This window comes from Perognathus longimembris, chromosome 4 (assembly GCF_023159225.1).
Source record: "Perognathus longimembris pacificus isolate PPM17 chromosome 4, ASM2315922v1, whole genome shotgun sequence".
NCBI lineage: Eukaryota > Metazoa > Chordata > Mammalia > Rodentia > Heteromyidae > Perognathus > Perognathus longimembris.
This window is the reverse complement of record NC_063164.1, coordinates 4,681,701-4,707,730: the sequence shown is the minus strand read 5'-3', so window position 1 is coordinate 4,707,730 and position 26,030 is coordinate 4,681,701. Positions and strand designations below refer to the sequence as shown.

Genomic DNA, 26,030 nt, shown 5'->3' with positions numbered 1-26,030 from the left:
GTTGATAAAAATCAAAAAGAAAACCTCTCCTAGTCACCCAATCCCAAGACAAATCTGTGACTCCCAACATGACAATTTTTTTTTAAAGTCACACCAGATAAGCAAACTTTTCCATCCATCCAGAGAAAAACTCCTCCAGTTTTTGCTATCTCTGAACTGGTAATTATAGGAAATCCAACCAAATTACTTATTGCTGTATTACAACTCTTTGTTTCCCTTTTTAACATTCCGTTTTAGTTTATAATTTGAAACTTTTCCTTGTTTTACCCCCGCCTGCAGCTGTAAGTCTGACACAGAGAAAACGTGCAGGCAAGCACAGGGGGGAGTTTCTTCACAGCAGGTGCCAGCCCCGCCCAGCTGTGGCGAGACGATCATTCTCTTGAGTCCCCGCCCAGCTGCGGCGGGAAAATTTGGAATCTCTTTTATCTGTTAACCAAGCTTAGAATTTAGCCCACAAACTCAGAGTTAACGAACTTCCGACTAGCGAACATTGACAAAATAAAACCCCAACAACCTTTCTGTTTCCTTTAAAGCAGATTATCCAGCCTTCCCAGGCCTCAGAGGCGGGGGGAGGGAGCCAATAAAAAGCAGTTTCCGCCTGCCGCGCACAATGTTCTGTGCCCCGGGATGCTGCTGCGTTAAGCGCCACCCACAGTTGCCGGGGGCGCCAGCCGCTCCGGTGCTTGTGCACGCTTCCGCCGCACATAGCTCGGTGGCCCAAAGATTCTCGCGCTAAGCACTCGGAGGCCGCACGGGCCCCAGCGCACACCGCCGCTTGTGAACCCCAACGGGGGCGCCGGCCCAGGTGGTCGCAAGCATCCGGAGCACTGCCGCCGCCCGAGGCCACGCGGACCCCAGATCATCCTCCGCACCCGCCCCGTGACCCGTTGGCAGATCGGGACCTGGAAATGCACGGTGGGCCGGGGGCCCCCGGGTGACATGGTGGCACCCGCTCCGGCGCCGCGTCCTGGGACTCGCGAAGCCCCGCGAGTCCATTCCTGTTTTCTCTCTATGCGTTTGCCCCCTCTCTGGGCGGGCACTTCCTCCTCTAAACACAATTACTAAGCGTAAGCACAATCTGTGGGGTCGCTGAACCCCGAAATTCCCGGCCGTGCGTTCCCGTGGGCGCCAGATGTCGGGATCTCTGGGACCCCTCTCCCCACTTCTCCAGGGGAGATGCCTGAATTCCAAACTATGAAAGAGCACTCGGCTTTGTCTCCCGCCCACAGAAGGCAAAACGTACTCTTATGGAATGCGCTTAGCCGAGGAGAGAGTTGCCGGTACCCCCCTCTTCCCCAGTCCCCTCACGTGTGGAACGGCGGTGGAGAGAGGCATCAGGGAGATGAATCGATGGTACTGAAGTCTCACAGGATTCAATTGGGGGGGTTATATAATGGTAATGGCGGGAAAGGAGGGGGACTGGCCAAAGGGCCAGTCATAGGCTAAAGACCGTGTCCGTCACGGTGATGTCACGAACTTCCTCTATGGGCGGGGATCACAATCCCCCAAGGGCCGGGCCTCTGCCATTAGACAGGTGGCCAAGCCGGGAGGCCAAGCCGGGAGGCGGGGACCGCTTGCTTCTCTTCCGGTTGAGGCCGCAAGGTGGGAGGGGCTCCCTCCTACACTGCCCAAGGGCTGGTTGAAGGGCAGCGTGAATCCCCAACACCCTAATGCATGACTTTCTGCTCTTGCAAGTTGAGAGGAGATGCAAGTTGCCAGCCCATAGGAAGCTCAGCCTGTCTAAGGCTTTTTCTGTGACCTATCAGTTACAGCATCAAGTAGCATCCTGGTACCACTAATACCCTTTCGTTTGACAGAAAGAAGGTCCCTGAACCTTTCTGAACCCACAATAGGTTCAATATGGCTCACTGGATTCCCCCAAGGGGTTCAGAGATATAGAAGCTATATATGATTTGATCCTATTGACCTTGTAGAGATTATCTTAGTATATGTATTTGGTTATATATTCAATATATATATATACTTACATATAAAATTATATATGTAAGTAAAGTTATGAGTATTTGCATTATATGTTGTTATTAAATAAATGTACTATAAAGGTTGAGCCTTTATCTCACACCATACATTAAATAAATGAACCACAGGCGTTCCTAGAAAGTCAAACCCACAGAATCCTCAGCAGGAAACATTGGGCTACAATCTTCATGAATTGATACTTATCAATGATTCTTCAATAAGACATACAAAGTACAAAGAAAGAAAAATAACTTAGAGTTTATCAAAATGAAAAAAACTCTGGTCCATTTAAAGACAACCAAGACAGATCATGGTGTGGGAGAAAGTATTTGCAAGTTTTATCTATCCAATGAGGTGATGGTGTCCTAGACAAAGAACTCTAATAGCCCTGTCATGATGGGCAAAGGCCTGGAACAGATACTTTCTGAATCAGATATAGAAGTGAAAAAGAGGCACGTAAGATGCACAACACCAGTAGTTACTAGCAATATACAAAAAAGAAGCCTCAGATATCACTTTACAACACTAAGATGACTATATTAAGAATGTAAGAAAAAAGTTGATATTGTAGAGAAATTGGAAGTTCCATAAATGGCTGTTGGACAGGTAGTATTATGCAACACTGTGGTAAAATGTTTGGTACTTCTTCAGGGAACTCAACATAGAATTATCCTGTGGCCTGGTATATTTACTCCTGTGAATGCACCTCAAGAATAGACAACAAGTGAATGCTCACAGAGCACTATTTGTGATAGACAGCTGATCACAGATTAATAATTTATAAAATGTGAGGATTCATACAGTAGTATCATATTTGGCCATAAAAGAGCAGAAACACAGATCAATACTGTACCATATATAAACCTTGAGGGCTTTACATGATATAAAATGACCAAATATGAAAAGTCACACATTGTATGATTCTATTAATATGAAATGTGCAAAGAAGAGAAATCCAGGAAGACACAGAGCTTCAGTGGTTCCCAAAAGTAGAGGGGAGGATGAATGCAGGTGGCAGATGTCTTATGAGATGTAGTTTATTACAATGGAGAGAGAAAGAGCAAAACAGACAGACAGAGATGCCTTTTAGCAGTTCATTTGTGTGAATCAGGATATAAGCACCTTCCCTATACTGTTTTATTTCTTCAAGCTGTGGATCTATCACATATCCTTCCCTTTTTATAAAATTTGGCAATGGTTGAGCCTAGTCTATGTGGGCAGATGAATGAATGTGAGTCTGTTTATCTAAAGGAGGGATTTTTTTCTGTTATTTTATTTTATTTTGTTGGTTATGGGGCTTGAACTGAGGGTTTGTGTGCTGTCCCTGAGCTTTTTCACTTGAGGCTAGCACTCTACCTCTTTTTTTTTTTTTTTTTGGCCCGTCCTGGGGCTTGGACTCAGGGCCTGAGCACTGTCCCTGGCTTCTTCTTGCTCAAGGCTAGCTCTCTGCCACTTGAGTCACAGCGCCACTTCTGGCCATTTTCTGTATATGTGGTGCTGGGGAATCGAACCTAGGGCCTCATGTATACGAGGCAAGCACTCTAGCCACTAGGCCATATCCCCAGCCCCAGCACTCTACCTCTTTGAGCCACAATACCACTTTTGGTTTTCTGGCAGTTAATTGGAGATAAGAGTTTCACAGACTTGCCTGCCTGTGCTGGCTTCCAATGGTGATCTTCAGATCTCAGCCTCCTGAGTAGCTAGGATTACAGAGGGGAGCTACTTCTGCCTGGCTTCTTCTTTTCTTCACACTTTCAATTCTTTTCTTGTTGTCAGCTCAATAAGGCAATTAGACAATGAAGTAATTTCTTTATCCAAGTCATTTGAATCATATTTTAAGTTTCAGTTGCCCTAAATCTCCAACTCTAGTTAAAGCACTTTTCCTCTTGCACTTCTTAGGAACTGTATCATCAGTGTGTTAGAATGCTGAAGATTTTCTGTGCATCTTTGCATAGATACCTGCTACTGTGTTCTGTATTTTCCATTCTCCATATTTCAAGCAGATATTTAATATATATGCATCTATATACATATATATGATTATATATATGATCCAAAGAGAGTCAGAACCTAGAAACTACTTCAAATCCTAAATCAATACTTTGCCAGTAATTAGTTGAAAGACCTTGAGGAAGTTAAGATTTCTGTACAAACCTTTACTTACCTTTATAACTTATAATATACTAGTCATCATGACATTATTAGGGTTAATAATTTAATATATACATATGTAAATCTCCTAGAGTGACACAGAGTGACACATATTTTCCCTCTTTTAGTATTATCATGAGTATTATGAATATCAATTTCATTATCATTACCATTATAATGCTTTTGTGATAGAAAGAAACCAGTAATGCTGGATGATGGATTCTTCAGTACGATGCTTTATAGGTAAATAGTACTCCACTGTGCATACATGCCACATTCTCTTGGTCTGTTTATGAGTTATGGGGCATTTAGACTGTTTCTATAACTTGACTATGGTGAAGAGTACAGCAATAAAAATGAGTGTGCAAGCCTGGAGCCAGTGGCTCATGCCTGTAATCCTAGTTACTCAAGAGGCCGAGATCAGAGGATCAAGGATCAAATCTCTCCCAGTCAAGAAAGTCTGTGAGACTCTTATCTCCAGTTAATCACAGAAAAAGCCAGGAGTGAAGCTGTTGCTTAAGTGACAATGTGCTGGCCTTGAGCAAAAGTTCAGGGACAGTGCTCAAGCCCTCAGTTCAAGCCCCAGGACCAGCACCAAACCAAAAATGAGTGTACAAGTGCCTATGTTTGTATCCTGACTTATATTCTTTTGTATATGATGCCTACGAATGGTATTGCTGTGTGGCATGACATTTATAGTTTTAGTTTTCTGAGTAGCCTCCGTACTGATTTCCATATGGGTGCAGTAGTTTTACATTCCTGCCAACAAAGTTCCTATTTCCTAGATTTTGGCCAGCATTTCTAATTTGTGTTCCTGATGGTTTCCAGTTTGACTAGAGTGAGATGAAACTCAGTGTTGACTTAATATGCATCAGTGTCTTCTGTGTGGCCTTAGCCCTTCTCTTTTATTGGCTTATTATATTAGTTATAAAGGTGAGGGGAGGATTTCATTATTCCATCTCCCCATATGTTTATCCTGGAGCCTTAATGAGGCTCAACATACTTTTATGTCTCCTGCTCAGATGTGTAAGTGATGACAAGTCTTCAAAAGAATACAGGGCAGGAAAAGGTCACCTTGTCCTGGAAACATGTCTAGGAAGCAGGGGAAGTGGCCACTTAGGATCTCTGCAGTAGGGGTTTTCTGGATTCTTCCCTTGTGAGGGGAGTCGGGTAGGTGTCCCCGAATCAGAGGCAGGTCTGCAGCTTCGGTGGTCCTCTTAGCTCCACAGAGGTCTCGTGCCTGTGAAAGTGAAGCAGAGTGGAGTTGACCTGGCCAGCTCCTCTGTGTTAAGCAGCATAACATTATTACTGCAACCCATGTATTTACAATGACCAATTTATAAGGAGAAAAGCTCACAGCTTGGCGGGCTACACTCTGGGATAAGCTGGCTCTGTTGCATTGGGGCCTCTGGTGAGGAAACACATGGGCCAGGAAACCATGGTGTTGGTACAGAGCTGCTCCTGACCCCTGGCTGGTGAAGAGGAGGAGGCGGAGGAAGGGCTGAGTTCCTGTGATCTCCCACAAAGGCCTTTCCACAGGCACCCCCTCTTGGGGTCTCCACCACCTCACAGCAGGCTACAGTTCTGTAGGTCACCAGAAAGAGAGTAGTTTTGATTTTTCATCTAAAGTTATTTATTAGATAGACTTGTCTTTTTTTTTTTTTTCCTGGAACGTAAGGTAACATAGAGGTTCTGGAAGGAACACAGCTCCCATGACACCTGGGTATTAGCCTGGAGAACCCCATTTCTGTCTTTGACCTTCAACAAAGAAGCGTGGAGGAAGGCAGTGTGAGGCTCCATGCCACCAGCAGGGAGTACCCAGGCTGCTGCTTCTGACTTTGCTCCGAGGCGCTGGCTTCTCCTTCCTGTTCAGTGATACCTGAACTCCCACCAAGATGTCTTCATCCCAGCCCTCTTAGAGCTTGAGCTTTCTTCTTATTTGGTTGGAAGTTATCCATATGGCCACATATTGCTCTAAGTTTAGAATGTCCAGAAAATATACTATTATAATTAGGCATATTTCCTACTATTTATGAAAGAAACAAATATCAAGAGGCCTCTGGTAGCTCCCATCACAACAGGAACATAAAAGCTATTGGCTTCTAAAGCTCAATGTAGGAATGTGATACACTCTGAAGCAGAAGGATCATTTGAGCCTGGGAGTTCGGGGCTAGCCTGGGCAACAGAGTGAGATCCCATCTATTTCTGTGTGTGTGTGTGTGTGTGTGTGTGTGTGTGTGTGTGTGAGTGTGTGAGAGAGAGAGAGAGAGAGAGAGAGAGAGAGAGAGAGTGTTCAGGGCTAGCCTGGGCAAGAGAGTGAGATCCTATCTATTTCTTTGTGTGTATGTTTGTGTGATTGTGTGTGTGCACACACACTACTGAGGCTTAACCTTGGGGACTGGATACTTACCCTGAGCTCTTTTGCTCAAGGCTAGCTCTAGCACTTCTGTGAGATCCCATCTGGTTTGGTGGTGTCAGTCCACTTTGGTGAGAAGAGCATAAGGAGCGAGGTAGACATGGCAGACAGGAAGCAGAAAAAGAACTAAGAATTTTATTTTTTGACATAAAGCTTTGCCACATAGCTCAAGTTAGCTTTGAGCTGGAGATCCTCCTGTTTCTGCTTCCTTAGTATTAGAATTACAGGCATACACTACCATGCATGGCCTTATCTCCAGTATTGTTATTTTCCCGTTATTTGTGTGTGTGTGTGTGTGTGTGTGTGTCTGTATGTGTGTGTGTTTGAATGAGTTTTGTCTAGCTTCTTACTTTTGTGTGTGTATTAGTTTCACCATTCACATATTCTAGTAATTCACTCAAGCGTATAGTATTCTGAATTATTTTTAAAATTATTTCTTCATTATCAAAGTGATGTACAGAGTGGTTACAGTTTCATACAGAAGGCAGCGCATACATTTCTTATCCAACTTGTTACTTCCTCCATCATCCCCCTCCCAGGCTTCTGCCCTCCCCATTTCCCTCTGCCCGCATGAACTGTACAGCATATGATTTTGTAAGTGTTGCTGTTGCATTGGTTTGTCTTTTATCCTTTGTCTCTCCATTTTGATATTCCCCTTCCCTTCCTTAGTTCCAATACAGGTGAATACAATATCCAGGGTACCAAAATCAGTTACAGTGACATCAGGGCTAAAACCTTGGGAAAGAAAGACAAAAGAAAAAAGGCACAATTTCACATAGAAAGTTGAAAATAACAACAACAATGACAGACCACTTGTTTCCATAACTTGGAGCTCATTTTGCTTAGCATCATCTTATGTGAGCTATTGTGAACTTCTGCTAGGATTATCCTAATACTAATATTCCTGATGAGGGAAACCATAGAGTCTATGTTTCTTTGGGTGTGGCTCACTTCACTTAGTATGATTTTTTTCCAAGAAAATGTCGTACATATACACAGTGGAAATCTATGCCTCTATCAGAAAGAATGACATTGCCCTATTCTGAATTCTTTTTTGGTGATTTAAGCGATCTCCTTTTCTTTAGGAGTACAGATTCGAGGTTTGTTAGTTTATTTTGGAATTGTCATGGTTCCCTGATTCTTTTTTTTTCTTTTTCTTTCTGCCAGTCCTAGGGCTTGGATTCAGGATCTGGGCACTGTCCCTGAGCTTCTTTTGCTCCAGTCTAGCACTCTATCTCTTGAGCCACAGAGCCACTTCCAGTTTTTTTTCTGTTTATGTGAAACTGAGGAAATGAACCCAGGGCTTCATACTTGCTAGGCAAGCACTCAACCAGTAAGCCGTATTCCCATCCCGGTTCCCTGATTCTTAATAATACTTGCATGCTTTCACTATTGCTGGTTCATTTGATAAGGCCTCTACAGGTGATCTTTGGCAGAGATTAACCTGCATCATTTAGTGTAACCTATAATTTGGGAATGACTAGCTAATGACAACCCTAGGTAGCCAAAGCTTATGTAGAGTTTTCTAGTTATCTGGGTTATTGCCTTTGCAGATGAGATTGCTGTCGGATGGGATTGTTGGCTGGATGCCAGTCTTAAGTAAGATCACTGGCACAGCTGCTGGATGGGTTCTACAAGGGCTTCAGGTCAGTTGTTTTTTCTGCCCAGGCAATTTCCCTATTGCCCAGCTCAAGATAAACAGGAAGAGGCCATGCTCCTTAGAAATTCAGTTGGTGGTTCACTTTCAAGATGGAGCTGTGTAGTAGATTGGAACCGGTGGCTGCTTGATCCAGACAGGGGCTGGCCCCCTGTCTTCTGAAATGTGCAGAGGTAAGCATTTAACTGTTTGGAGCTGTCTAAGTTTTTAAGGTTCGTTTAGGTACCACTTGATTTCCCCAAACCAAGCAGGTCTTTCCACACCACTTTTATGAACTCTGTGAAGGAGGGAGTCTCCCTGCTGGGTGGAGTCATTGGACATGTTTCTGGCTGAGTTCGGGTGTTACTTGATTGTTCAGTTACAGAGTAGTGTTTTATCTTCTGTGAGATCTACAGCGATGGGGGTCTCTTTGCTTGAGTAGAGTCGTGGCACACTTGTCTTGCAGAATCCTGCTGCTGCCTGACTTCTCAGGGTGACTGGACTGTCTCCTTGTATGAGGTTCATGGAGGTGAGAGTCTCCTGGCCTGGGCCAGATTGTTGGGTAATCTTTTGTGGCTGAATGAAGCCACTGATTGACTTTCTGGGTCAACCATTACTAGCCACTACTTTTTTTGTATGTGCTGATCTTAGAGCTTGAAGTCAGAGCCTGGGCGCTGTAGCCCCTGAGTTTTTATGCTTAAAGCTAGCACTCTACCACTTGAGCCACAGATCTACCTCCAGCCTCTTTTGGTGATTAATTGGAGATAAGGGGCTCATGGACTTTCCTGCATGGGCTGGCTCTGAACTATTACCCTCAGACTCAGCCTCCTAAGTGGCTAGGATTACAGGCATGAGCCACTTGGCTGCCACTATGTTTTTCTGAGGTCTTGGAGAGGTTGTAAGGTTGATCTGGGAGGAGCGATCCAAAGACTCAAGATAGGCTTGGACATCTCATGCTTCTGAAGGCAGTCAGCCGAATTCTGCAAATTCAGCCTTGTGAATAGTTGTGAGATCAGACACAAAAGATGGCAGCAACGGAGTGGTACCATCGAGATACAAATGCTGGTGACTGTGATCTGTGCCTCCTTTCTCCTTTTTACCTGATCCCAGGTGAACTAGCCATCCATTTCCAATATATTCTCAGTGGGAAGGGGCCAAAGTGGACTTTCTGGGAAGATTTCTTGTAGTGCTAGAAAACTGATTGTGGCTCTTTGTTCCCTTGAGATGCCATGGACCTGCCAAAGCCCCTGCAACTTAGGTTGTTCCTATTTGGTGATGGTGGTGGGACAGTTGGAGTGAATGTTCTTCTTGTCCTTGTAAGTTGAATTTTGTTCATGTCCACACACTATGCAGGGCTCTTTTTTCTAGGTTTTCTATTGACTAATTTACACCATAGGTTTACCCATGAAATAACAAGGAAACCTGTACAGAACTGAGTTCAATGAAACAGAGTTCCTTGTGTACTTTCTCTGTTCAAGCCACAGGAGGATGAAAACAAGAAGCAGCCACATCTCCCAATGAGGATGAATTCTCAGGACCATAGGGGAGGCAAATGCATAGATTCCTTAAGAGCTCCTGTGTGTGTGTAGAGCATGGAAGGAGAGGAATTCAGCAGAACGCTAGAAGAAACACAGGGCGGGTGGTTATCTACTGCGTTGAACATAGCAAGAGATCTTGAGAGCCACATTCTGCAAATCCTTGGAATGCTCCATGCAGGTGGACTGTTAATTCAAAGGCTTCAAGAGGACTTGGAAATGGTCCAGGAAGTGTGTTGGAAATTGGACAAGACAAATCACTCTGCTCATCTTCTGATTTTCACAGGCAGAGTTATTTATGAGCAGAGGTTGCTTGGCCAGTGAGGAAGGCAAAGGTGAAGGACTTTTCAGTCATTGCTTGAAACCAAAGGGACCAAGTCTTGTTTGGAATAGTCTGGTAGTCTGTGAAGGTTGCATCCAGATTTTACTTAGTGGCAAAATCCAAGGCACATAAGCTTTATTGACATTTACTTTCATTTTCCCTGTCCTGGGGCTTGAATCCAGGGACTGGGTGCTGTCCCTGAGCCTCTTTTGCCCAAGGCTAGCATTCTACCACTTGAGACGCAGAGCCACTTCCAGCTTTTTCTGAGGTGTGTATTTGAGAGGAGTCTCAAGGTCGTTCCTACATGGGCTGGCTTCAAATTGTAACCCTCAGTTCTCAGCCTCCGAGTAGCTAGGCTCAGAGGTGTGAGCCATTGGCAGTGGGCTGAAGTGTACTTTTCTTTTATCCCTCTAAGTCCCATCCAAGCCTATTCCCTCGTAATTCTACTTCTAAGCTCACATTGCAGTAGCCTGAGTACAAAATCATTGCACGATTTAACAAAATTATTGCATAATTCTGTTCTAAGACAAGATTATAATCTACTCCTATTGGAAAACCAGCTAGTAGGCAATTCAATGAATACTGTGCAATTGTCTTTTTAATGAGCAAATCATTATCAGTGAATATAATTTTCTTAAGGAATATGCGAGAACACACCCTGTCCTGGCACAGACCTTGGTGTCTGTGCTCCATTTACCTGCTTGATGTGTTAGAAGAGCATCTCGATAGCCTAAGTAGCAGGCTGTCCCTGGGCCGCACGCCCCATGGCTTCCGCAGTCTTGCCTGCCCTCCTGCCTCTGTGTGCATGTCTGCTGCTGGCCTCCGGCTTTGCCCAGGCGGGCAAGCTGCTGGTGGCGCCCATGGATGGCAGCCACTGGCTCTCCATGCGCTCTGTGGTGGAGAAACTCTCCCAGCGAGGGCACGAGGTGGTCGTGGTTGTGCCCGAGGTGAGTTGGATGCTGGGCAGCTCGCTGAACTTGACAGTGAAGACGTACTCAACCTCTCACACGCTGGAGGATTTGGACCGGGCGTTCAAGGTCTTTGCTGATGCACAATGGAAACCTTGGAAACGAGGTTTCTTTTCTATATTCATGAGCTCATTCAATGGTTTTCTAAAATTATGTTTCTCACGCTGTAGGAGTTTGTTTAAGGACAAAGAGTTAGTAGAATTCCTGAAGGAGAGTTCTTTTGATGCGGTGTTCCTGGACCCTTTTGATATGTGTGGCTTAATTGTTGCCAAGTACTTGTCACTCCCCTCTGTGCTCTTTACCAGGGGAATATTTTGTCATTATCTTGAAGAAGGAGCTCAGTGCCCTGCTCCCCCGTCTTATGTTCCCAGAGATGTCTTGGGTTTTACAGATGCCATGACTTTCCAGGAGAGACTGATCAATCACATCTTCTACTTGGGCGAGCATTTATTCTGCCCATACATTTTCAAAACTGCCCTAGAAATTGCTTCTGAAATTCTTCAAATGCCAGTCACCATGTACGACCTCACCAGCCAAGTGTCCATTTGGCTGTTGCGATCTGACTTTATCTTGGAATCTCCCAAACCCATGATGCCCAACGTGGTCTATGTTGGTGGAATCAACTGCCACCCGGGGAAGCCACTGCCTGAGGTATGTTACTTGTCATCTCTTCTTTAGCTCACAGAAAACAATCCAATGGAATAGGGATGTGGCTCAGGGGTTGAGAGCTTGCCTTCCATGTGGTTTCAGACATTATAGAAACGCCTTAAGATTTGTCATTTACATTGATTACATGTGTAATTTCTTTCTAGCATAACCACTTATTTAAGTACATGTTAGTAAATTCACAAATTTTCCTTGCTGAGATATATGTGTGTACAATTGACATGTCTGTCTGTCTGTCTATCTATCTATGTATACATCTATCTATATTTTTAAGAGGCATTTTAAATGTTTTTGAAAAGTAGTGAAATGCACAGTAAAAAACTGTTATGTTTGCTATTCCTATTGTTTCCCTTACAGGAAAATACTTTGGTTATTTTTCTTTTTTTACTTGACGATTTTTTTTTAATGAGATGAATACCTTTCAAAAAATACAAGAAGTTACTCCAGAAGTTATTTGACCTCAGCCCCTGACAGTCATACATAAATGCCAATTCAGATACATACATATCTGAAAAAATACTTCCATAAGCTACCAGGATTTCCCCCTTATTTCTTTGAGTTGTCTTTAACTATATAAACATCTTTTTGAAAAGACCAAAAATAGCCCAGTGCCATTGGTTCATGCCTGTAATGCTAGCTATCAGGAGGCTGAGACCTGAGGATCATGATTCAAAGCCAGCCAAGGCAGGAAAGTTGATGAGATTCTTATCTCCAATTAACTACCAATAAGGCCGGAAGTGGAGCTATGGTTCAAGTGGCAGAACACTAGCCTTGAGCATAAAAAGCTCAGGGATAGCACCTAGGCCCTGAGTTCAAGCCTTAGGACCTGCATACACAAACACGCACACAAGGAACAAAAACAAAAAGTGTTCTTTGCTTTATCTAACCTTATCCTGGCTTGTTACTATCAACAGAAAAAGTGGGTCTTTGCTTTCTCCCTGTTTGTAGCTGCTCTTTTGTAGTTACTTCTTTGCCAAACTTTCCCTCTGTCTGGCAGTAAGACAAACAATAAGTATGCTTACCTTTCAACTCCAGGAAATCCCTCCTTTCCCTCACAGTAGGGACTGATCCAGCAAACAGAATTCTCCACAAAGGCCAACCTATTAAAAGACAGAAACCAGTTCACAAAATTGTCTCTTGAAACTGTATCATCATCTTTCCCCTAGAACTTACAAAGGCCAAGTAGACACTTGCTTGCATGGCAGGGAGAATTTCTGACAGACTTTTCTCGTCCCTCCAATTCTCTTCTCCCCACAGGTCAGTCAGGTCTCCCTTCCTGTCTGAGGCAGTGATGTTCAACTCGGAAGGCTTCTGTTGTGTCATGCCACGGAGGGCCATGCTTTGACACTGCTCTGATTTGGGTATAACATGTACCCTTTCCCCTCCCTCATCACTTTGATTAATTTTATGTGCACCTCCCTCAGGTTTTGCCTTTTTTTTTTTTTTTTTAGAATTTATTTGTAAGTATATATGTATCTAGTGTAAATTCTCACATCTTCTTTTTAAAATGAAGTCTAGTATTAGGCTAAACAGAATGTTCTTTAACTTGCAGTTTTCACTACCTAATAAATCACAGATATATTTGCACACTGAGATGCAACCTTATGCTTTCAATCAGATCAGTCTGCTTACCCATTTTGTGTGTGTGTGTTGGTGGTCCTGGGGACTGAACTGAGGTCTTTGTACTTGCCAGGCAAGCGCTTTTCCACTGAGCTAAATCCTCAACTCCTCAACCAAATCAATCTTGATACTTTAGACAAAAACAGAACTAGACGCTCTTAAGAACTTTAATTGTAAGGATTTTCATATTCTTGCTCTTATCTAAGCAGTATGGAGTTTTATGAGCAGGGTGTCTGGAGTTTAGTGGCAAATACATTACTGAATTAAAACAAATTTCTCTAATTGTTTAAAAATTTTTGAATACTTCCACAATTTTGGTCACAAAATAACCAAGTTCTTAGTTTTCTGAGTTCTCTTCAGTTCAGATGTTATCAAACTGTGAAGTCTGATTTTTTTCCTCTTAAATTTTTTGGGCTTTTAACCTTCTAAGTAGCTGCTTCCATTTCCATAGTAGCTGCTTCTGCCTCCACAGATACACTGGGCGTTTGAATCTCCTTTTGTGGACCTCATATTCACATTTTCCAGCCATTTATTTATTTATTTATTTGCTTTCAGAATTTAAAAGGATATTGTATTGGGCATTTTAATGCTATTTGTCTCTCAGAAAGTGAGACAATTATAACCGAGATAATTATACCTGAAATACAAGGGAAAGAATTTTAATACACAAATTACAAGGGATGTGAGTTTTTTACCTAAGCTGTATATCACAATTTAGATAATTACACTGAAACTTCTTTTTTTTTTTTTTCTTTTTGAGCAGTCCTGGGCCTTGAACTCAGGGCCTCAGCACCATATTTGAGCTTTTTTTGGCTCAAGGTTAGCACTCTTCCACTTGAGCCACAGCTCTACTTCTGGCACTTTCTGTGTATGTGGTACTGAGGAATTGAACCCAGGGCTTCATGCATGCTGGGCAAGCCCTCTACCGCTCAGCCGCATTCCCGGCTCATCTGAGGTAATTCTGATAAAGTTGCCTTTGTAAGTAAGTTGTTGTTTTTCTTGTATCCTAGAAAATTTTAGATTATTACAAAAAGTATTAGGAAAATTATGGAATGAGAATAAAAAGGTGGGGCTAGAAAGGCTTCCTTCTTCACGCCCTGACCTGTCTTGTAGTTTACTGGTATGAAGGGGAAGCTGGTTTCCTCTGTGACTTCTGAGGGTGATATCAGCAAGGGGCTGGTTGCAGGCTAACCGCGCTCTTCCTTTCCTGCCAAGGGGCCAGGCTGAAGTCCAGTCTGTTGTTGTTTTTTCTGTCTGCAAGCCTATCAGTGTGAGTGTACAGGAGCCACCCCTGAGCTGAGCTTTAGGTTTCCCTGGTCGAATGCCCTCTTGCACAGAGGCACTGTCAGATCCCTCCAGCCCTCTGAGAGCATCAACAGCAATCAGGCCAAAGCAGTCCGCCCTGCTGGGGCAATGCGTGGAACAGAGAACCATCTGCACGACCTGGCTCCTCCTTGTACTCACACACCACCGACCTCTCCCCTCTTACGGAGTTCAGGCTTGGTCTCCTCCGTCACCCTCGGCTTCCTTCTGCAGCTTGACTTGAACTTGCCATCCAAGTAGATGTGTGCCTCTGAATCAAAATATAGATCATAACAAGCTTTTGGGGGTCCACACTGATATTTTGGTGGTGACTTGCTTACCTAGTGGACAGGGATGAGACTTTAGAGATTGCAAGGTCTTCTGCTCTGCCTGGCCAAAAGATTGCCAGTAAGGCTTCTCTTATGACAGTTGCCTTTCAGAGCTCCAGGGAGGAAACCAGGACGGGAAATGGCCCTTCTTCAGAGTCTGCTTGTGGACAGGTGTCAGATCCCCTCCCTCCCTCCCTCCCTCCCTCCCTCCCTCCCTCCCTCCCTCCCCCCTCCCTGCACCCCTCTCCTCCTCCTCCTCCTCCTCCTCCTTCCTCTCCCCCCCCCCCCTGCAGAGTAACAGATTTGAACCTATGGGTTGAGGGATTGGATCTTCCTGTCTATTGCTTTCCTCAGCCCTTAGTCCATTATTTCTTTTATAAACCCATAATTCAACATTGAGGGATTTTACTTGGCCTACCACTGTCTGCTGCTTCCTGTTGCCCTCCCCTGCCTTTCTGTACCACCCCCCTCTGCCTGAAACCACACACCTGATGGTTTTGTTTCAGATTTGTGGTGATGCAGGAAAGTGCTGCACACCTTTTAATCTGTAATCTTTTCTCTCACCTTCCTTAAAAAAATACCATTAAGAGTTAAATCTATGGGGGGGGGAAGGGAAAGGGAAAGGGGGGGGGAATGAGGGAGGAGGTAACACACAGTAAAAGAAATGTATCTAATGCCTAACATATGAAACTGTAACCTCTGTACATCAGTTTGAAAATTAAAAGAAAAGAATATAAAAATAACATTTTTCAGGAAAAAAAGAGTTAAATCTAATCTTTTCCTTCCACTGGAGAGTGTTGTCATGATCCCTATGTCTACACTATTTTCTTTCCATCTGAAAAGCCTACAGCTTTAAACATTGCTGTGAGTTTTGCAGCATGGTTGGCCCTGGTAGCACGTTCATCCCTGGCATTGGTCCAAGTGTTGTGGTGCTGTGGTGATAGACCTGTTCCTCTCTGCTGGGAGCTGGCATAGGATTGACAAGGACACTTCATAGGTGGTGTGGTGCATTTGGTATCACATCCTATCAGAAGGAACCCTGCAAGCCGGCAACTCCTTTCTAACGATACTCAGATGGATTTTATTATGTAGAAACATCCAGGGCTCTTTTTCCTTCCCAGCAGTTCTCTTCAGGAACCAGCACCAAGAAGACTGAGCTTAGGTCTAACTGGAACAAGGTTTAGCTTTTGACCTCTTGGTGTGGATTTGGGGGACGGGGGCAGCCTTGATGCAGTTGATCAACATCTTGTCATCCAGCCCTTGCCTAGCTCTCTCTCCATCTTACCATCTTCTCTCTTTATATCCCGACCTCACTGCCTGCATCCAGCCTGCTTGGAGGCCTTCATACCTGCTGTCCCCTCTCTGGAGTCCCAAGTCCTTATCACAATGGTAACTAATGAAGTGTCCCCCAAGTCTCTGGTATCTTCTTAAGTCTCCCTGTGCTCCAACTCCAACAGGGCAGGAACTTTAGTTAGCTTCGTGGTAGCCTACCTGCAGCACGTTCCTGGGGCCGGGACACATTGGCTGTGTGTACTGTTGGAGTACACGTCCGTGCCTAAGGACTCTGGCCTGAGAAATTTGGTTGTGTGTTCCGGGTCATACTCTGTGGCAGGTAGTTTGTGCCATTTCCACGATGAGTCCAGAGGCATCACAACAACATTGGTTGTTCAGATTCACGGTGTTGGCCAATCTGAGAAGGCATCTCAGAGTTGCTTTGGTTTGCATTTTCTTTATGGCTAGGGGTGTTGAGTATTTCCTCCTGTTTCTTTGCCTTTCTTACCTCTTCGGAGAAGTCTCTCCTTAGCTCCTTTGCCCATTTAGTCATTGGTTTCTTAGCTCTGGGAAGAGTTAATTTCTCAAGTTCCTTGTATATTTCAGCCTTTTCTGATGTATTGCTGATAATGATCTACTCCCACTCTACTGACTGCCTTTCTTATTTAATAACTATGTCCTTTGCTATGCAGAAACTTTATTTTGATGTAATCCTATTTTTCAAGTCTCCTGTCTATCTACTGTGCCCCTGGGACTCTTTACAAAGAGTTCCTGCCTATGCCAGTGATTTGAGTTTTCTCCTACCCCCCGCTCTTGCGGTAATTGTAAAGTTTGAAGTCTTCCGTTGAGGTCTTTGATCCACTTTGAGTTGATGTTAGTGCATGATGACAAACAGGGATCCACTTTCAGCTTTCTACGTATGGATTCCCAGTTTTCCCAACACCAATTATTGAAGAGGCTATCTTTTTTCCACGACATGTCCTTGGCTCCCTTTGAGGAACTTCCGATGAAACAAAAATTCCCTGGGAACTTGCAGCGAGCTATACCATGGGTCCTGTGAAAAAAGATTAACAATGTAAGTCACATCCCCTGTATTCAAGGATTACCCAGAACGGGGAGATAAACCTATAGGTGCCTGAGGGAGGTCTATCAGGTGATTGTGAGGCACGAATAGCACAGCTCTCAACCTCAGTTTCCAATCTGGAATTGTAGAAGAAGGAACAAGTCAAACAGCAGGGCCTACCCATGGCACACTTTCTTTTTAAAGCAGAGTTTCTACCTGGCACTGAGAATACCCACGTGAGCCTCTGGAGCCTCACTTCTGCTTCCAGCTTTTGGCTGGTTGATTGGAAACAAGATTCTCATGGACTTCCTGCTTGGCCTCCCTTTGAACTGCATCCTCAAATCTTCAGATATCAGCCTCCTGAGAAGCTAGGATGCCAGGCGTGACCCATCAGCTGAATCTTACAGCCTTTAAGTTTCAGTATATTCTTTATAATTCTTTGAAAACTCACACTGCAGTAAGTGTTCTCATCAAAGAAAAGATTCTAAGCTATTTTTTTTAAATTTCATATGGTACATTGAAAATAACAGCAACAGTTGATGAACCACTTGCTTCCATAACTTGGAGTTCATTTCACTTAGTACAATCTTATGTGTCCATGTGGACATAGCTATTGAGCTATTGTGATCTTCTGCTAGGATATTCTCAACATGTCCCCTATGAGGGGAACCAGAGAGTCCATGTTTCTTTGGGTCTGGCTCACTTCACTTAGTATGATTTTTTTTCCCCAAGTCCTTCCATTTCCTTATAAATGGGGCAATGTCATTCTTTCTGATAGAGGCATAGAATTCCATTGTGTATATGTGCCACATTTTCCTGGTCCACTCGTCTACTTAGGGGCATCTGGGATGGTTCCATATTTTAGCTATGACAACTTGTGCTGTGATGAACATAGCTGGTGGCCTTAGTGTGTTCTTGCTTGTAATCTTTTGGGTAGATGCCCAAAAGTGGGACTGCTGGGTCGTAGGGGAGCCTTTTGAGGAACCTCCAATTGCTTTCCAGAGTGATTGAACAAGTATGCACTTCCACCAACAGTGTAGTAGGGTTCCCTTTTGGCCACATCCCCTCCAGCATCTGTTATTATTAGTTTTCTTGATAATGGACATTCTTATTGGGGTGGGGTGTAATCATAGTGCTGTTTTGATTTGCATTTCTTTTTTAAAATTTTTATTGTCAAACTGATGTACAGAGAGGTTACAGTTTCATACGTTAGGCATTGGATACATTTCTTGTACTGTTTGTTACCTCCTCCCTCATTCCCCCCTTCCCCTCCCCCTCTAAGCTATTCTTATCTGTAAAACTTTCATAATCTGGTACATATTACTTGAGGTTTTTTTTTTTTATTGTCCATAGATTAAGTGGTTCACAGTGAGCACAACCATTAAAAGCAATCTGTCAATATATACCTTTCTCTGAGGGCAGGGCTGGTGTCTTTATTCCTGGCCACCTTTATAACGTCTGTTGTAGAAGTGGGCTTGCTCCTGGCCGCATGCCCCATGGCTCCCGCAGTCTTGCCTGCCCTCCTGCCTCTGTGTGCGTGTCTGCTGCTGGCCTCCGGCTTTGCCCAGGCGGGCAAGCTGCTGGTGGTGCCCATGGATGGCAGCCACTGGCTCTCCATGCGCTCTGTGGTGGAGAAACTCTCCCAGCGAGGGCACGAGGTGGTTGTGGTTGTGCCCGAGGTGAGTTGGCAGCTGGGCGGCTCGCTGAACTTCACAGTGAAGACGTACTCAACTTCTTACACGCTGGAGGATTTGGACCAGGTGTTCAAGGATTTTATGGACCCCCAGTGGGAAAAGCAGGAAGGAGCTATCTTTTCTCTACTAATAGGCTCTTCTGATAGATTTTCTGAATCGATGTTTTCACATTGCAGAACTCTGTTCAGTGACAAGAAATTAGTAAGATACCTAAAGGAGAGTTCTTTTGATGTGGTGTTTCTGGACGCTTTTGATGCCTGTGGCTAAATTGTTGTCAGGTATGTTTCACTCCCATCAGTGCTCTTCACCAACAGAGTAGTTTGTCATTACCTTGATGAAGGAGCTCAGTGCCCCGCTCCCATTTCTTATATTCCTTGAGATTATCTTAAGTCTCACAGATGCCATGACGTTCCAGGACAGAATGTGGAACTGTATAGCCCATTTGGATGAACTTTTATTTTGTCCATTTTTCTTCAAAAATGCACTGACATAGCCTCTGAAATTCTTCAAACGCCAGTCACTCCATATGACCTGTTCAGCCAAGTGTCGATTTGGCTGTTGCGATCTGACTTTGTCTTGGACTTTCCCAGACCCGTGATGCCCAACATGGTGTACGTTGGTGGGATGAACTGCCACGAGGGAAAGCCACTGTCGAAGGTAGGACTTCTCTCTATGGCTCACTGAGTGTGACCTGGTGAGATATGGCTGTGGCTCCATAGTGGAGATGTGACTTTACAGACATTGAAAAACAAATCTTCACTCAGATGAGATTTCCCATTGACATTTGTTGCAATTCTGATTTCTTTCTAGTTTTGAATTATTTGGTGCCAGTTCTTTGTGCTAGTACTAGCAAGTTGTGCAAATCTACCCTCTGTAGATAGGTGCATACAATATTTACATAGGTAAATATAATTTTCAAGATGAGCTTTATTAGTACTTTTATGTCTAGTTATTAGGAAAATTGTGAGAAATGTGGTACTTTGTGAAATGTTTGCTTGTTCCACATATGTTATCCCCTGTAGGTAAATGACTTAACAGTTTTGTGTGCAACTTTCTCAATTTATACAAATATGTAATGTAAATTCTTATGCCTATTTTCTGAAAAAGTCTAGCATCAAGTTGGATGTAATCTTCTTTCTCTTACCTTTCATGTGCTAAAAAATCATAGATTCTCTCTCTCTCTCTCTCTCTCTGTGTGTGTGTGTGTGTGTGTGTGTGTGTGTGTGCGTGTGTGTGTGTGTGCTGGTGTTGAGTGTTGAACAAGTGTCTTGTGTTCTCACCTGCACCATGCTTCCAGTTCCAAATCATAGATCTTTTCAGGACATCACTTCAATTCCTAATTTCTATCATTAGTCTGTAAAATTTGTTAGATATGTGACATCAACTGCAAGTAATATTTCCACCCAGCATTTGTATGACTTACTTTCATTAGTTGGGACATATACCCTAAAATATTATAGAGTATATTGTGGTTCCAGGCAGTTTAAACAGGGATTCTGTCATTTGCAATTGAAAATGTCTTGACACAAATAAGAGTAATAGTCTCAGCAAATGCACAGTCTCTAATTTCTGTCAAAAGCATTTCGTGTCTAATCTCACTATATGATTTTTATTAGGGATAGATTATTCCCTTTTTAAATGTGGTGTTCTGACTTCTTTGAAAGCACAGCAGATTTTGGAACTGAGCTATCATATTTTCTCATAAATTGACATGTTGTGAAAAAGTGAATTTTCAGCCAAATGAAGACAGAGGGAAGTAGGTGTGTGCAATAAGGGTTTAGAAATGAGGCACCACTTTCTGGTCATGGGTGAGCCTGTTCAAAGGCTTCAGTTCCATTTGTCTTCCATCAATAAAGCACCGAGTACGATCCAGGCTCTACCTACACCCTTGGATACAGAACTATTGCTTGAACCATTGTCTAGTTCAGAGTGACCCATTTGGTTACCTGAGAGATTTAGAGACCTACAAGCCATATATGCTTTTATATGATCCACATTATAACTGTATCTGTAAAAATATTGCTTTATGGGCTGGGGATATAGCCTAGTGGCAAGAGTGCCTGCCTCGGATACACGAGGCCCTAGGTTCGATTCCCCAGCACCACATATACAGAAAACGGCCAGAAGCGGCGCTGTGGCTCAAGTGGCAGAGTGCTAGCCTTGAGCGGGAAGAAGCCAGGGACAGTGCTCAGGCCCTGAGTCCAAGGCCCAGGACTGGCAAAAAAAAAAAATATTGCTTTGTAGAGTCATATAGACAGTCATGTCCATGTATGGTTATGTGTATAGAAATTAAATGTATGGTTTTGTATATCTATCAAAGAGCTATGTGTATGGAAAGTTTTATACATGTAGAAGGTCATATATTTATGAGTATCATGAATGTGAAATTCACAAAGAGTCATTTGAGATCTCAAAGGGAACTCTTTGGCTAAGAAAGCGGTAGAGCCCAAGAAAAATGTTAGTTGTTCATTGGAATGATCTATGATCAGCATGTATTTGTTTGCCCTTGTTTCAGGCTGGCAGTCTATCTCTGGGAATATCATGCAGGTTTTGTATTATGAGACAACAGAGGTCCTGATCTGAATCTCCTTTCTTTCTTTCTTTCTTTCTTTCTTTCTTTCTTTCTTTCTTTCTTTCTTTCTTTCTTTCTTTCTTTCTTTCTTTCTTTCTTTCTCTCTCTCTCTCCTTCCTTCCTTCTTTCTTTCTTTCTTTCTTTCTTTCTTTCTTTCTTTCTTTCTTTCTTTCTTTCTTTCTTTCTTTCTTTCTTTCTTTCTTTCTTTCTTTCTTTCGTTGCCAGTCCTGGGTCTTGGACTCAGGAGCTGAGCACTGTCCCTGGCTTCTTTTTCCTCAAGGCTCTAGCACTCTGCCTCTTGAGCCACAGCGCCACTTCTGGCCTTTTTGTATGTGTGTGGTGCTGAGGAATCAAACCCAGGTCTTCATGTATATGAGGCAAGAACTCTTGCCACTAGGCCATATTCCCAGCCCCTGAATCTCATTTCTTTGATGAGATGGCAACATTGCTAGAAGAGATGGAGAGAGAGAGAAGAGTTAAGAGAGAATGATTATATGTGGGTTTTGTGTTGCATGTACCTCTGCATTTTTAGGGGCTACCTAAAGGATTTTCCTGAGGACTTCCTCTAGCAAAATATACCTGATTTTATGTGATATGGCTAGTTACTGTAACAACAATAGCAGAGTCAATCTTCAAGAAATATTAAAATGGATTTACCAGGAAAGAACATGACCAGTCTCTTGCAACTTTTGGTGAGTTTGCATAGAATTGAATACGTGGTCCAGATGGAAGGAATTCAGGTTCAGTTTGAGGTCTGGAGACAGCCGGTAGGATGCAATTACACAGCACAAGACAATCTAGGGTTCCCCATGTATCTCCCTTCTATACTTGGCTACCTTGCAATGTAGACAGGAAGCTGCTTGGAAATGCCTGGCCTCTGGCTGGTCCGAACAGAAATTTCCCTGGGTGTTTACCAGTATGCCTCATGAATGAATCCTCCAGCACTTAGTGAATTGGTGTTGTTGGCTTGGATAGTGCTGTAGAATAATGGCACTTTAGTAATGTCTTCTTTGTTTAGTATTAATATTCCTTCCTTGACTCAGTATCTATAGAGAGCCTCTGTGTGCCTGGCTGAGTGCTGGGGATATGGCCATAGTCAAATGAAGTTGGCTTTGCCGGATAGAGCTTTGTGTAATGGACAGGCAATGTAAGTCAGTGAGTTAAAAGCTGTGAAATGGACTCTGAAAGAAGATTGTGGATGGCAAACAGGATTAATGGGGTGATGGGGCTTCCAGGACTGGGAGGAGTTAAGGGAACAGCTCCCTGTATGGGGTACAGAAGCCTAGAAGTGCATTGTGCTTCCTCGTCAGTTCCCCGGGGTTTCCAAGCAGGATGCTGGTACCTTCTGGTCCCTGGCCATTGTAAGCAGGAGACACTGCTGGTGCCTCTTTTTCTGGAGAGCTCCAGGGTGGCCAGCCCTCATCTTGGACATAGCTGACAGGTGGAATGCCTTAAATAACAAACGGCCATCTTGCTTGTATTTCTAAAGCCAGCTCTGCACTTGGGAGGTCACCTTCAGTCCTGGTCTTTGGGACTCTTCTTTCTCAGCCTTAGCTCACACACAGTTTCAGAGGCCTGAGTTAGGACAGGGCCTGGCGTGACAAGTGCTGGGCAAGTCTGTTCTAGTCATTCTAGGAACCACCTTTCACTGGGACAGCCTCTTTCCCACATTCATCATACTCTGGCCCCCCCAGAGCCCTATGCTCCACAGGCAGAACAAGCAGGACCCTCCCACCCCAGGAGTCAGTTGAGAAACTCAGGAGATGAATTGTGTGATCAGACTGGAGGCAGACACCAGGCTTCCTGACTCCCTCCAGGGCTGTCACCATCTGCTGGCTTGAATCACACTTCTCAAACCCTAGTTTCTTAAAGGCAAGTAACATTGTTGATGTGATATTGTGATTTATAATGGGAAATATGTGTACATCTTTATTTTTGTTTCCTATTCCTCCTGGCCAGAGCCCCAAAACTTGGTATTTGCTGAGGGATAGGAGGACAAAGATGGGCTGAGGTATTTGTTACATGCCCCCTTGGACCACCGCTTAGCTCATCCTGGGATGGGGTTACTCCTGGGAAGTGCCTAAGGAAGGGAACTGGTTGCTAGGACACCAATCAGAGATCTGAAGGAGAGGAAAAAGGGGCTGAAGGTTATGCCTACCATTCACTTACTCAGTAACATCAATTACATAATGAAGCCTAAGTAGGAACCCAGGAGAGTGTTTGGAGAGCATTCCATTTGCCAAAGGTGTGGAGGGAAGGTGGGTGCCCTGTGAGTTCAGTTCACTTGCCCTTCCCACGTGCCTCAGTCTTTGTGCTTCTTAGCCTGCCTGTTCAACCGTAGCCCAGTAATACATCACTAATTAAGGAAGCTCTTGTCCTCAGTTCTATGAGCCATTTCAACAAGGGCTCAAAGACAGGAAGGGGATTAGAGGAACATCTAGTTTGTAGCCAGGTCACACTGAGGTTGTGAGTCTCTGTGGGTGGGGGCTGTGGAATTGAGCATAACTTGTCCAGTTAGTTTTTGCCAAGTCTATCGTTACTTTACCTAGCATGGTAACTGAATTGTAGACACCCCACTGGGGTGGCAGAATTGTGGGAGAAATCCCTCTACATCTGGTCACAGTGTTCTATGGTGAGTAGGAGATAAGAAAGGACTGGTCTTTTCCTTATATGTCTGTTACAGGTCAATATGACGTGTTACAGATTCCTCTTTTGTGGTGAACCTCATTCTTTGAGTGAAAAATCAAGTGTGAGGATAAAACAGACAACCCCAAAGCTGATTCATTCTTTCCACAAACACTTATAGGGAGCCTGCTGTCTGCTGGCATTGTTCTAGACACTGGAGAATACTTCAGAGAATACAGATGTCACTGTCCCTACCTTTAAGGTGCTTCTGCTAGTTGGAGGAGATAAATGGTAGGGCTGAGGTGAATGAAGGCTTTGGAGTTCTGGGATGGGCTATTAGATCATGGGTTCATCAGGGAAAGTTGCTCACAGCTCATGGTTCAAAACCTGGGATGCAGGGCTGGGGATATAGCCTAGTGGCAAGAGTGCCTGCCTCGGATACACGAGGCCCTAGGTTCGATTCCCCAGTGCCACATATACAGAAAACGGCCAGAAGCGGCGCTGTGGCTCAAGTGGCAGAGTGCTAGCCTTGAGCGGGAAGAAGCCAGGGACAGTGCTCAGGCCCTGAGTCCAAGGCCCAGGACTGGCCAAAAAAAAAAAAAAAAAACCTGGGATGCAGGTTTGAATTGGATTTGCATGACCTTGTCCATAGGCAGCAAGCCCTGGTTCCCCCTGGAGGAACATGGCTTGCCTGCCTCCTGGGACCTGGGCTGGGAGCCAATGCTGGGTGGGATAGGGGTTTGTCCAAGAGGAGACCTGGGTAAATTTTCTATCATCTGGGGCAGGGGTTGGCAAACTGCAGCCTAGGGTCCAAATCTAACCTGTGGCCTGTTTTTACTGGAACACAGCCATTCCGTTTTTTTTCCTGTATCATGTGGTTGCTTTCCAGCTACCATGGCAGAACTGAGTCACGAGCAAAGATGTTGGAGCTCGTGCAAGCTTAAATATGTACTGCTTGGGCGTTTACAACTCCAAGTCTATAACAGAGTTTCTCAAAGTGTGTTCCAGAGCATGGGGGTTTTTTGGTGGGGAAAAGGCCCTGAGTCCCTTTGAGGGTGTGTGTGCACTTAGACTGTTTTCATATGCACACTAAGACATGCTACCTTTATTCCCCACTTGCCTTTCTCCTAAGGGCGGTCCTCTGGGGCCCTGTGGTATGTGATGTTGCAAAAGATTTAAAAAAAAAACAACACATTACACAAAGTTATGAAAATGTGGAACAATATCACTCTTCCCATTTCTGATTATTCTTGGAATTACAGTTATGTTCACAAAAATCTGATTTAGGTTAACCCATTAGGTTCTTATGTGCATATAATTAGGAAATATTTAAAAATATATCTCACCTAATTTCTAAAATAATTCATTTGGGTAGACACAACCCATATAAATAAATGTTTTGGGTCAATGTGAAGAATGTTTCAAATACAAGGCACAGGAGGATGTGAGCATGATGGTGTTTGCCTGTAATTCCAGCACCAGGGAAGCTCAGGTAGGAGAAAGAGAGTTCTTGGCGAGCCCGGGCTGCAGAGCAAGACCCTGACTCAGAAAAACAAACCATTTAAAAAGAACAGGGGGTTTTTCTGGCCTCCTGCCCTGGGTCCAAGCTGCCCAAACAAAATGGAAACAAATGCTCTCCTTGAATTTTCACATGGCCTCCAGATAACCCAGGAGAGTGAGAGACAAGAGGCCAAACCCTAAGCAGGCTGGTTTTTAAAGGGGTTTCTCCTGGTTTGCTTTTTACAAGGAAAGTAATTTTGAAACACTCCTCTCTCTACTGTTCCTGTGCTGCTGCTGCTGTCGTTTCTTTTTCCCCCTGCCTGGAGAAATCTCTGTTCCACTGTTGCATTGCTCGTTCTGTTTATGGAATGAGGAGTTA

General features: G+C 44.0%; 1 protein-coding gene across 9 annotated transcripts in view; it reads left to right on the top strand.

Annotated features, from left to right (window-relative positions):
• The window catches only part of LOC125350169 (UDP-glucuronosyltransferase 1A7), a 193,071-nt gene that overhangs the window by 83,728 nt on the left and 83,313 nt on the right, over positions 1 to 26,030 (top strand). The window contains exon 1 of one of the 9 annotated variants that reach the window (XM_048344496.1): positions 10,781 to 10,987. The exons of the other annotated variants lie outside the window; for them this stretch is intronic. Within the exon in view, the coding sequence (XP_048200453.1) occupies positions 10,805 to 10,987 (183 nt within the window). The 5' untranslated portion in view covers positions 10,781 to 10,804. Of the gene's footprint in view, positions 1 to 10,780; positions 10,988 to 26,030 lie in introns of those variants that run through there. 9 annotated transcript variants of the gene reach the window in all.